The sequence below is a fragment of the Lutra lutra genome, chromosome 13 (assembly GCF_902655055.1).
Source record: "Lutra lutra chromosome 13, mLutLut1.2, whole genome shotgun sequence".
Classification (NCBI taxonomy): Eukaryota; Metazoa; Chordata; class Mammalia; order Carnivora; family Mustelidae; genus Lutra; species Lutra lutra.
In genome coordinates this window covers 27,322,022-27,335,044 of record NC_062290.1, presented here as the reverse complement: position 1 = coordinate 27,335,044, position 13,023 = coordinate 27,322,022, and the positions used below count along the sequence as shown (strand labels likewise).

At 41.7% G+C, this 13,023-nt stretch overlaps 1 protein-coding gene across 1 annotated transcript in view; it reads left to right on the top strand.

The window, feature by feature from the left end:
• The first annotated feature begins 9,902 nt into the window (after positions 1-9,902).
• Positions 9,903-13,023, top strand: part of AGTPBP1 (ATP/GTP binding carboxypeptidase 1) — a 158,192-nt gene continuing 155,071 nt past the window's right edge. The window contains 2 exon segments of the mRNA XM_047700023.1: positions 9,903-10,079; positions 10,082-10,143. Coding sequence (XP_047555979.1) covers positions 9,939-10,079; positions 10,082-10,143 — 203 coding nt within the window. The 5' untranslated portion in view covers positions 9,903-9,938.

The following is a 13,023-nucleotide window of genomic DNA, read 5'->3' as shown; positions in this document are numbered from 1 at the left end:
GATGAGTTTCTTGTAGGCAACATATAGATGGGTTTTGTTTTTTTATCCATTCTGATACCCTGTGTCTTTTGATTGGGGCATTTAGCCCATTAACATTCAGGGTAAGTATTGAGAGATATGAATTTAGTGCCTTTGTATTGCCTGTAATGTGACTGTTATTGTATATTGTCTCTGTTTCTTTCTGATCTACTACTTTTAGGGTCTCTCTTTGCTTAGAGGACCCCTTTCAATATTTCCTGTAGAACTGGTTTGGTATTTGCAAATTCTTTCAGTTTTTGTTTGTCCTGGAAGCTTTTAATCTCTCCTTCTATTTTCAATGATAGCCTAGCTGGATATAGTATTCTTGGCTGCTTATTTTTCTCGTTTAGTACCCTGAATATATCATGCCAGCTCTTTCTGGCCTGCCAGGTCTCTGTGGATAAGTCTGCTGCCAATCTAATATTTTTACCATTGTACGTTACAGACTTCTTTTCCTGGGCTGCTTTCAGGATCTTCTCTTTGTCACTAAGACTTGTAAATTTTACTATTAGGTGACGGGGTGTGGACCTATTCTTATTGATCTTGAGGGGGGTTCTCTGAACCTCCTGGATTTTGATGCTTGTTCCCTTTGCCATATTGGGGAAATTCTCTCCAATAATTCTCTCCAATATACCTTCTGCTCCCCTCTCTGTTTCCTCTTCTTCTGGAATCCCAATTATTCTAATGTTGTTTCGTCTTATGGTGTCACTTATCTCTCGAATTCTCCCCTCGTGGTCCAGTTGCTGTTTGTCCTCTTTTGCTCAGCTTCTTTATTCTCTGTCATTTGGTCTTCTACATCGCTAATTCTTTCTTCTGCCTCATTTATCCTAGCAGTGAGAGCCTCCATTTTTGATTGCACCTCATTAATAGCTTTTTTGATTTCAACTTGGTTAGATTTTAGTTCTTTTATTTCTCCAGAAAGGGCTTTTATATCTCCCGAGAGGGTTTCTCTAATATCTTCCATGCCTTTTTCGAGCCCGGCTAGAACCTTGAGAATCGTCATTCTGAACTTTAGATCTGACATATTACCAATGTCTGTATTGATTAGGTCCCTAGCCTTTGGTACTGCCTCTTGTTCTTTTTTTTGTTGTGAATTTTTCCGCCTTGTCATTTTGTCTAGATAAGAGTATATGAAGGAGCAAGTAAAATACTAAAAGGGTGGCAACAACCCCAGGAAAATATGCTTTAGCCAAATCAGAAGAGATCCCAAATCGTGAGGGGGTAGAAAAGGGATAAAAAGAGGTTCAGAAAGAAAAAAGAAAAAAGAAAAAAAATTAAAAAACGAAAACCAATAAAGAAAAAATATACAAAGGAAAAAAATATATATATATTAGATTAACTAGTTAGAAAACGTTACAAAAGAAAAGGGTAAAAGTTAAAAAAATTTAGCAGAAGAAGCGAAAAAAAATGAAAAAGAAAAATAATTAAATTAACTGCAAGGCTAAAGAATCATGGGGAGAAAGCCATGAGTTCTGTGCTTTGCTTTCTCCTCTTGAATTCCGCTGCTCTCCTTGGTATTGAAACTGCACTCCTTGGTAGGTGAACTTGGTCCTGGCTGGGTTTCTTGTTGACCTTCTGGGGGAGGGGTCTGTTGTAGTGATTCTCAAGTGTCTCTGCCCCAGGCGGAGTTGCACCCCCCCTTACCCGGGGCCGGGCTGAGTAATCCGCTCAGGTTTGCTTTCGGGAGCTTTTGTTCCCTGAGCGCTTTCCGTTGAGTTCCGGAGGGCGGGAATAAAGATGGCGGCCTCCCGGTCTCTGGCCGGAGGAGCCGAGCGCCCGGGGCCCCGCTCCTCAGTGCGCCCTCACAGAACAGCGCCCAATTACTCCTGCCACCCTGCCTCTGGCCGCGCTCCGAGCTGACCAAGCTTGCGACCAGTTCAAGGTAACCCTGAGCTGAAAGTCACTCCTTGGTTCTGTCTCTGTAGCCGGCTTCCCCGTTCTAATACCTGTAAGCTCTGTGACACTCAGACACCCCCGATCCTTCTGTGACCCTGCGGGATCCGAGGCCACGCTGACCCCGCGTGGGCTTCACCCCGGTTAAGCCTCTGGAGCGATGTCCCTCAGAGGAACAGACTTTTAAAAGTCCCGATTTTGTGCTCCGTTGCTCCGCTGCTTGCCGGGAGCTGGCCCCTCCCCCCGTGGTCTATCTTCCAGTCGCTTTGGATTCACTTCTCCGCCAGTCCTACCTTTCAGAAAGTGGTTGATTTTCTGTTTCTAGAATTGCTGTTCTTCTTCTCTTCGATCTTCGTTGTATTTGTAGGTGTTTGCAATCTTTAGATAAGCTATCTAGCTGATCTCCCGCTACCTGAAGTAGTCTCAGCCTGCTACTTCTCCGCCATCTTGACTCCTCCCTCAACTCCTGTTTTAAATGGTGTTTGTCCACAAGGTTCATTGTGACAGAAGAGATTACTGTGTGAGTGAGACTTTCCAATGCTCACATTTGGTTTCAGGCTAATGCAATCTATTGTGTTCTGTGCCTGCTTTAAAGCTTGAAAAACAATAATTAATATTTGTAAGTGCCTTATGATTTATCGCCTGCTTTGACATATACTCTTATCTTTTAATCTACACACAAAGTTAGTCACGATGACAGTTAAATTATGTAACATTTTAGTTTTTTTGTTAAAATATTATAATTCATTGTAGAAAATGTGATAAACACTGAGAAATAAAAAGAATTTAAAATGATTTGTAATCCCACTAGTAAGTGATAACTGTTGTTAGAACTTCATTGTATATGCTTCCAGTCTTGTTATTATGTATATAGACATGTTTTTACAAAAATGAATTCATGTTGCATGTAATCTGTTAGCTTACATAACAATATATCATGAATATGTTATGTCCCTGAGTGTATTCCTTTTAAACCATGTCCCTAATCCTTTTGAATTAGGAAGTCTTTAATAACCTAATGAAAGCTACCTTCCCTAAGGCCCAGACAAGCAGCTATGCAAATATACAATTGAAATGTATCAGTAAATGAACAGAGGAGGATCTAGAATTTGAGCAATTTGAAACCTACATAATTTTGGAGACTCTCTTTTATTTTCTTGTTTTCAATTTTATCTTGTTTTTTTTTTTTTTTTTGTTACATTTCATGCTTTAAAAATGTTTAAACAGTGCAAAATATATAAGGCAGCAGCTCCTACTTCAACCTGTCCGGAAGTAATTCTAGTAAATGGAATTGTCTCTTTCTTAGAAAATAGAATCACATTTTTCTTTTAACTTTGTTTATGAAACTGGAAACGCATAGTATATTCTATAGTATTGATTTTTTAACAATACCAACGGGCTCATACAATCTATTCAGTTCATCAACCTGCTTTTCTCACTTAATGATATATTAAGCATTGAAAAGTTTCTTTCTTTTTTTTTTTTAAGTTCTTATTTATTTATTTGACAAACAGAGGTCACAAGTAGGCAGAGAGGCAGGCAGAGAGATGGGGAAACAGGCTCTCCACTGAGCAGAGAGCCCTATGCGGGGCTCAGTCCCAGGACCCTGGGATCATGACCTGAGCTTTAACTCACTGAGCCACCCAGGCACCCCGAAAAGTTTCTTAAATGTGAAAAAGTGAACTTAGTTTTGACCCCATTTCTAAGTTTCAGTCTCATTAATGGTTAGTGTTGGGGGAAGATTATTGAGAAGACATGACCCCTGTGAGCTGGACCCCTGATATCACAGCCTCCTTACCTTCTTCCTTGTCTTTGGAATGTGCATTCTCTACTCCAGAGGCTATCCCAAGGACATAGCCTTAAGACACTTGATGTTGAGACTGTCTGGATGGTATCTGTGACTGAACCCAGTTAAGGCCTCTACAGAAACTTTTAAGAATTGTTGGGTGGCTGCAGAGAACTCATCTCGTGGCTGCACAAGACAAGGCTCTGTGTAAATTCTCTTACTTATTAAGCCTATCACCTACCAGTCTGGAGTGGATTGCCTCTTTCCTTGGTGTCTTGATGACTTCCACCTTGTGTGTGGGGGGAATAACGGGGCTGGCTTCAGATTGCCCCAGGGAAGCTCTGGACAGCTGATATGAACAATTCCCTTAATGTTTTCAAATCAGTTAATTATTAATGAAGAAGTCTTTTGGAAATGCTGAGCAATTTTATTAAATAGGAAAAAACAGTACTTCTAGTATTTATGATTTTCATTTAAAAAGTTTATTTTGGTAATTAAAAGCAAAACAAAGAGATTAAGGAGTGCATTTGTGATGAGCACCAGGTGTTGTATGGAAGTGTTGAATCACTATATTGCATACCTGAAACTAAGATGACATTGTATATTAGCTATACTGGAATTTAAATAAAAACTTAAAACAAAACAGTAGTCTAAATTGTAAGATTGAGAAACTGACCCAAAAAATGATGGAAAATTTTCTTTTTCTCACACTGTGGGAAGTCCTCTAAAAGGAAAACCACAAAATTATATATAAATGTGAATGTTTTTGTTAGAAGTAGTAATCACACTATGTTGCTGGAAACAGAGATTCTGGTCCTTTTTATTTTCTGTTTACAAATTTTAAAGATTATTTTTATTTATTCATTTTTAAACTTTTAGTATAGTTGACACGCAATGTCACTTAGTTCCAGACATACAACTTAGTGATTTGACAAGTGTGTACGTTATTCTGTGTTTAACCCAAGGGGAGCTACCATCTGTCCCCTTACATCACTACTACGATATCCTTGACTGTATTCCTTATTCTGTGCCTTTCATTCCCATGGCTTATTCATTCCATAACTGGAAGCCTGTATCACCTTCTCCCCTTCACCCATTTTGCCCATTCCACCTCACCCCTCCCTTCTGGTAACCATCAATTTGTTCTCTGTATTTATAGTTTTAATTCTGCTTTTTGTTTGTTTATTCATTTTTTTAAAAATTTCCACTTATGAGTGGGATAATATGATATTTGTCTTTCTCAGTCTGGCTTATTTCACTTAGCATAATACTCTCTAAGTGCATGCACGGTGTCTCAAATGACACCCTCTCATCCTTTTTTAATGGCTAAGTAATATTCCTGTGTGTGTGTGTGTGTGTGTGTGTGTGCATGCACGCACATGACATTTTCCTTATCCACTTGTGTGTTGGTGGACACTAAGTTGGTTCCATAACCTGGCTATTTTAAATAATACTGTAATGAACAGAAGGGTACATATATCTTTTTGAATTAGTGTTTGTGTTTTCTTTGGGTCAATACCCGATAGTGGAATTTTTGGATCCAATGGTATTTCTGTTTTTAATTTTTGAGTAAACTCTGTACTGTTTTCCACAGTGACTGTACCAACTTACATTCCTACCAATAGTGCATGAGGGTTTTTTTTCTCCAAATCCTTGCCAACACTTGTTATTTCTTATCGTTTTGATTTTAGCCATTCTAACTGATGTAAGGTGATATCTCATTGTTGTTTTGATTTGTGTTTCCCTGAAGATTAGTGATGTAGAACATCTTTTCATGTGTGTGTTGGCCATCTGTCTGCATTCTTTGGAAAGGTGTGTATTTAGGTATTCTGTCCATTTTTTAATGGACTAGGTTTTTTTTTTGTGTGTGTGTGTTTTTATGTTGAGCTGTATAGTTCTTTTTTTCCCCTAAGATTTTAATTATTTATTTGAGAGAGAGAGAGCAAGCACAAGAGCGGGAAAGAGAGTGAGAGAGAATCTGAAGCAGGCTCTCCATTGAACACAGAGATGGACACCGGGCTGTATCCTACCACAGTGAGATTTCAACCTGAGCTGAAAGCAAAAAGCAGGTCTTCAACTGACTGAGCCCCCCGGGGGGCCCGAGCTGTATAGATCTTTATGTATTTTGGATATCAACCTCTTATCAGATGTATCATTTGCAAATATCTTATCCCATTCAGATTATCTTTTAGTTTTGTTAGTGGTTTCCTTTGCTGTGCAGAAGGTTTTTATTTTCATGTAGTTCCAATAGTTTATTTTTGCTTTTATTATCCTTGCCCTAGGAGAGATACCTAGAAAAATGTGGCTGTGGCTGATGTCAGAGAAATTACTACCTGTGTTCTTTTCTAGGAATTTTGTGGTTTCAGGTTTCACATTTAGGTCTTTTTTTTTTTTTTTTTAAGATTTTATTTATTTATTTGACAGAGAGAGATCACAAGTAGGCAGAGAGGCAGGCAGAGAGAGAGAGAGGAGGAAGCAGGCTCCCTGCAGAGCAGAGAGCCCGATGCGGGGCTCGATCCCAGGACCCTGGGATCATGACCTGAGCCGAAGGCAGAGGCTTTAACCCACTGAGCCACCCAGGCGCCCCCACATTTAGGTCTTTAATCCATTTTTGAGTTTATTTTTGTGTATGATGTTAGAAAGTGGTCCAATTTACCCAGCACCATTTACTGAAAAGACTGTCTTTTCCCCATAGTATATATATTCTTGCCTTTTTTGTTGTAGATTAACTGAGTATAATTGTGAGTTTATTTCTGTGGTATCTATCCTGTTCCACTGATCTATGTGTCTACTTTTGTGCCTGTACCATATTGCTTTGATTGCTACAGCTTTCTTATATCTTGAAATCTGGTATTGTGATACCTCCAGCTTTGTTCTTCTTTCCCAGGATTGCTTTGGTTATTGAGGTCTTTTTTGGTTCCATGGAAATTTTTTTTTTTTAAAGATTTTATTTATTTATTTGACAGAGAGAGATCACAAGCAGGCAGAGAGGCAGGCAGAGAGAGAGGAGGAAGCAGGCTCCCTGCCGAGCAGAGAGCCCGATGCGGGGCTCGATCCCAGGACCCTGAGATCATGACCCGAGCCGAAGGCAGCGGCTTAATCCACTGAGCCACCCAGGCGCCCCAGTTCCATAGAAATTTTAGTATTACTTGTTCTAGTTTTGTGAAAAATGCTATTGGTATTTTGATAGGGATTGCATTGAATCTGTGCATTGCTCTGGGTAATATGGGAATTTTGACAATAGTAATTCTTCAAGTCCCTAAGTATGGAATATCTTTCCATTTGTTTGTGTCATCTTCAATTTCTTTGATCAGCATTTTATTGTTTTCAGGGTATAGGTCTTGCAGCTCTTTGTTTAAGTTTATTCTTAGGTATTTTAACTTTTTCTGTGCAATTGTAAATCGTCTTGTTTTTTACATTTCTTTTTCTGAGACTTTGTTGTTAATGTGTAGATACACAGTGAGGGGTGTCCGAGTGACTCAGTTGGTTAAGCAAGTGCCTTCAGCTCAGGCCATGATCCTGGGGTCCTGGGATTCAGCTCCGTGTTGGGCTCTATACTCATTGGGGAGTCTGCTTCTCCTTCTCCATCTTCCCCTCCACCCTGCTTGTGCTGTTTCTCTCTCAAATAAATAAGTAAAATCTAAAAAAAGAGAGAAAGAAAGACTATGTATTAGCCACTTTACTAAATTCATTTATTACTTCCAGTAGTTTATTTATTTATTTTTTTTTGGTGTAATCTTTTGAATTTTCTGTGTATAGTATTATGTTGTCTGCAAATAGTGACAGTTTAACTTCTTTACCAATGTGGATGTCTCATTTCTTTTTCTTGTCTGATTGCTATGTCTAGGACTTCTAGTACTATGTTGAATAAAAGTGGTGACAGTGGACATCTTTCTCTTATTCCTGACCTTAGAGGGAAAGCTCTCAGTTTTTCTCCATTGAGGATGGTATTAGCTTTGGGTTTTTCATAGATGGCCTTTATTATGTTGGGGTATGGTCCTTGTCAAATGCTTTTTTATGTCTATTAAGATGATCAAGTGATTTTTATCCTTTGTTTTATTGATGTGGTGTATGATGTTAACTGATGTTAACTGATGTTGAATAGTTGTAACAGTCTTAGAACTTCAGAGGCCTGGGTATGTTTCAGAAACTTCATGATCGAGATTATGCTCTTAATATTTATGGTTCAAGATGGAAATGGCTGTAGACCTTTGAGATGGTCCATGGCTGTTTTAAACCTTAGGGCTTATATAGTTTTGTCAAATATTTGTTGCAATTTGGATGTTACTCTTTTTTTTTTTTTTTTTTTTTTTTTTTTTTTGAGAGGGAGAGCGGTGGGGAGAAGGGCATAAGGAAAGGGAGAGAGAGAGAGACTCTTAAGCAGGCACCATGCCCAGCCCAGAATCTGACGCAGGGCTCCCCCTCATAACCCAGAGATCATGACCTGAACCAAAATCAAGAGTCGGATGGAGGCAGGGAAACAAACAAAAGAGGAGAAAGAGATAGCTGGGCTCCACTGTTCATTTTTCTTTGTCTGACTAGTCCAGAGTTAAAAAAGCAAACATTTATTGAATTCCTATAAGGCAGTGGCTAGACTGACTTGAGGAATTGGAGTTAAATGAATATTATTAGATGATCAGACTCTGATCTACATCACACAATTATTTATATTTAGTTTTATACATTGTAACAAGGTGTGTTGAGGAAACCATATAAAATAGTGGAAAAAGGTGATAGACAGGGAGTGGCTCTGCTTCTTCCTTAGTTGTGTGGATTAATCTACCAGGTCTGTGTCCTGGCCATCAAACCACACTAACAATGCTTTGCTTAAGTGGAATTCAAATTCTATATACACATACATTCACATTTATGTCTGTATCTTTATATATTGCAGGTTGATTCATTAAGGAAGATACTCTTTAAATAAAGTTTTATGTATATTACATGTACTTGATTTCTGTAAAATGTCAAATATTCTTAATTAGGTGTTGTCAGATATGCTTTTCAGATAGGTGATCTGGGGTGGCTCTTGTTTAAAGTTACTTAAAACACTGTTATCTACTTTTTGGTACAGCCATGGAAATTATGGTATTTATAAAATGGCAGTCCCTTTCCCTTCTTAATCCTAGTCAAGATATCTCTCAAGGGCATACTGTGAGAAGCATGTGTGGTGCACCTCAGATTACCTTGTGAACTGCTTTCACATCTGTTTAATTTCGTTTAAACATGGTGATAAGAAAACACAACAAAAATCCCACAGCTCTCAATTTATTTCTCTATCTGGCTGTAATAATTTTACATTCTGTAGCAGCAGTATAAACAGCAGCAGACATGATCTATGATCTTGGGAAAAAGTAAATGTTGAGTATTTATTAAGAATCTATTATAGTGTCTTTATGTGCAGTCAAAACAGAAGGGGGTGTATCAGTATTCAATCTCTCTGACGGATTACTCAGGCTCTGATTAAAAAAATACTCTGCGTTCAGGGGCCAATTTAACATTACCATTTTCGTGACTATATGCAGGCACATTACGACAAAGCAAAAAATAAATCAGCATGCTATTTTTTTTTTCTCCGCAGCTCTAGGCTTGTAATTTATTGAGGTTTGGCCATAAGGTGTAATTTCCTTGGGTTCTGAAAGCCCAGCTGTGGTAACTGCAGGTCTTCCAGCTGCTTCTTATGGACTCTCCTTGAGGTCAGGAAAAGGCTGAGCTTTACCACGGTCCCCAGGGGCTGATTCCACGTGGAGGAATTAAGAACCGCTCCTCCAGTGCAGCTATCAGCCTCCGAAGAGGGGGGTGATTGATGGTGGTGGGGATGGGAGCCGGCTTAGTTCCGGGAAAAGGGGGGAGGCTCTTACTGGGACCGTGGGGGAAGATGAATTGCAGAAAGTGGGAAGCCGCCCGCGAACTGATTCGGTTGGGTTGGACGCCGGCAGAAGGCACAGGGCCCCCGGCGCGTGCAATCACCTTCCTTCGACCCCGGCCGCACCTTCCCCGCCCTACAGCGCCAAACGCCGGCGCGCGCGCCCTGCCCCCCTTCCTGCGCACGTTCCCTCTTTGCCCACGCGCGCTCCCTGAGTCCCATCCTTGCTCAGGCTCGCGCGTGCCCCTCCCTCCCACCAGCGCGTGCCCACACGGCCCGCGCGCACGCGCACTCTGCCCTCCCTCTGCCCGGCGCGCGCTAGCCCGCTGGCCCCGGGCGTGCGGTGGGCGGGGCGCCGCGCTGACGTTGCTCGGGATGCGGGCAGGTTCCGCCGCCGCCGCCGCCTCAGCCTCAGCCTCCGCTGCCTCCGCCTCGCCTGCCACCGGGGTTTGTATGAAAACACCGGGCGGCGGGCGGCGAGGAGTCCGCCGTTCTTCCAGAGAGCAGCCGCTGGCGCTGCCGACGCCGAGCCGGGTGCTGCGGCTCTGCTCAGCCCTTGCCAGCGCCCCGTCCTGAGCCGGTGAGCGCCCCGCCACCGTCCGTGCGTCCGGGTCGGCCCCCTCTCGGCTGCGGCTTTCCCGCCCGCCGCCCTCTGCTCTCTCCCGGCCGCGGCAGAAGCGGGAAGGAGCGACCCCGGGCCCGCCGCGGTCTGCGTTCTGGGACCCCGCCGCCCCTCACCTGACAGGTTGTGTAACGCGTGTCTCTCGGGGGGAGTGGACCGGGGCTGGAGGGAAACCCTTGATGGCTAGGGGCTTTGGCTGGTTTTTGGAAAACGCCCCACCCCGCCCCCACCTGCGGACACTCGGTGGCCCCCGCCTCAATCCCAGGCGGAGGGTCGCCGACGCAGTTTTCGGGCAGAGGCAGCCCCGGTGCCCTGCCCTTTCTCTGGGGCCGGGAGCGCCGGTCGCCGCGTTGCAGCGGGGAGCAGAGCCGAGGGGCGGCGGGCCGGGGGCGGGCGCGCGCCCTGCCTGCCCACCCACCCTGGCACCCACCGTCTAGGTGCGCCTTGCTTTGCAGTGGGGTTGGTGTTGTGTGATTTCGGCGGTGGCTAGGTTTGCTTCCTTTCACGGGGTGGTTTGGCCTGAAGTGTGTTCTCTGTTTACAACTTGTCGCCTTTTGGGTTTGGTTTGAACCTGAATCAGATCGCCCTAGATGACAGTGCAGAGTTTCCTTACAGCCTGCCTTCCTGAGTTGCGGGCTCTTCATTGCAAGTATTCAAGGACTTCTGCAACCCCCGCGCAAAGGCTTGTCTCTACTGTTGTTGTTTTCCGCTTGTGCCGGTTAAGCCTCTTATTAGTACTAGTGCTAGTATTAGTACTAGTGCAGTTTTGAATCGGTTGGTTTCCTGGGCATTTACCCATTATACAGTGGAGTTTTTATACACCTTCGCATAATCGATATGAATGTTGATAATTTAAAGGCCATTTCTTGTTTTAACATGGCTTGCTCAATTCAGTGCTTGAAGGTCCAGCGCTGCTGATGACCTAATGTGTTGTAACACTTACCGGATTTTTTTTTTTTTTTTTTGGCAATGTTAATTCCTTGTGGGTGTTTTGTTTTTCTTTAGGTGTTGAAAATTGTGGCAGTGTTTAATTATAATGCATGACAGTTTGCAGTGAGAAAGGACATGAACAGTCTTCTTGATCACTCATTTTCACTTTTATGTCCATGTTGTAATTTTTATGTAAATCGAGTTATATCACTTTCTTTAATAACCTCTGAATTCTTCTTATAAATTGTCTTTTTTCCTGAGAAAACTAGAAAGTTATTTTTGTAATAGTGTAGTGGAATGTTTTCAGTTCAGTAAGCTGAAAAGTAGTAGTTTATTTAAGACACTTTAAATGGTACCTATTTCAAAACATGTGCCAAATACTAATCAAAACCAAACAAAACCCTGGGAGATGTGTAAGTATTTACTATAATTGCTGTCATTAGTCCTGTAATTGCTGTGAGATAGCCATGTCTTATCTACTGCTTATTTTCTCATTGTGATATGACTTTAGTTTCCCATTCCACCTGGCTTGAGTTAGGTTCTGCAGTGAAGCTATAGATTCATTTTTAATGACCTCAAAACTCTGCCTTAATTGCTTCTACACTTAGCACTGCTGTCTTACCCTGAACTTTGAAATGAAGGGGATGGACTTGGAGTTCCTCTACAGAGCATTTAAGTGTTTTAATGTAACTTAAGCTTTTGTAGAAGCAATTTTTATGAGGCTTTTCCCGTTGACTTGCATTGAGGCATTATTCTCTTTGAAACAGATTAGCTAGACTATTATATAATGATTTTTTTTTTTTAATCTCCAACAGCAGAGGGAAAAGAGATCGAAGACTTTTGAAATTATCTAATTTGTATTAGATTCTACATTTTGGAGTTTTCACTAAATCTCCACAGTGTTCACCTTCCAAAATATACTCTTGCCTAAGGTCCTTCAGTACCTGGAAGTTGAACAGTCTGTCAGTAGTTATGGATGAAACTGTCAGAGAGCTCTCTGCAAGTTGGGAGCCTTCCTTAGGCGGTGGCTCTTGATGTGAATGACGGAAGTTGTTTAGAGTGAACAGGGACTTTTAAATTTTATCTATTGTTCTTGGTTACTGTGCCTTTGTACTGTACTGTAGTGCCTAGGAAGTTGGGCTTCATAGCCACCCTGGCTGGGTTTGAATCCTGGCTTTGCTTGAGGCAAGTTATTTATCCTCTTTGTGCTTCAGTTTTCTCAGTTCCAAAAATGGAGTAATAATGGTTATGCCCTGAAGATCTTGAATATTAAATGCACATAAAGTGCTTAGCGCACAGTGCCTGGCATGTAGTAATCTTTCAGTAAATATAACTGCTACTGCTTTTCCTCACTCTTCCAAGGGATCTAGTAAGCTGAAGAAGGACTTTAGGTTGATGGAACATTATTACTGTAGAATAATTCTATGGTGACCCATTTGCTCCTTTGGGGCTAAATAAGAACTTAGTCTCACTATCTTGCCTTGGAAGCATGTAATTTAGTTTTAAATAGAACAGCTAGACCCTGAACTGTGTGCCCTGCGATGCTGCTGGAGAGGTGCTGAAGTATCCCTGTTTGTCCCTTCTGACAGAACCTTGGATTGTCTCCCTCTTGGTGGTCATGACTGCTATTTTAATCACCTGTTTTTGACTTTGTGATGGTGTGTTTCTTTGACTGTGATGTGCTGCTATCAAAAATATTATCTAATTATTAATAGGTATATATGAGTTTATCTGCAGTCAAATGCTCTACCGCTGAGCTATACCCCCTATATGAGTTTATCTGATCAAGATACTGCATGATGTTTCCAGGACATACAAAATCACTTTCATCTATGCATTCTTTTATTTTCTTCTTTATTGGTGTTAGAGAGTGAGGTTGGTTTTGATTTGACATTGTATTCCTTTTCA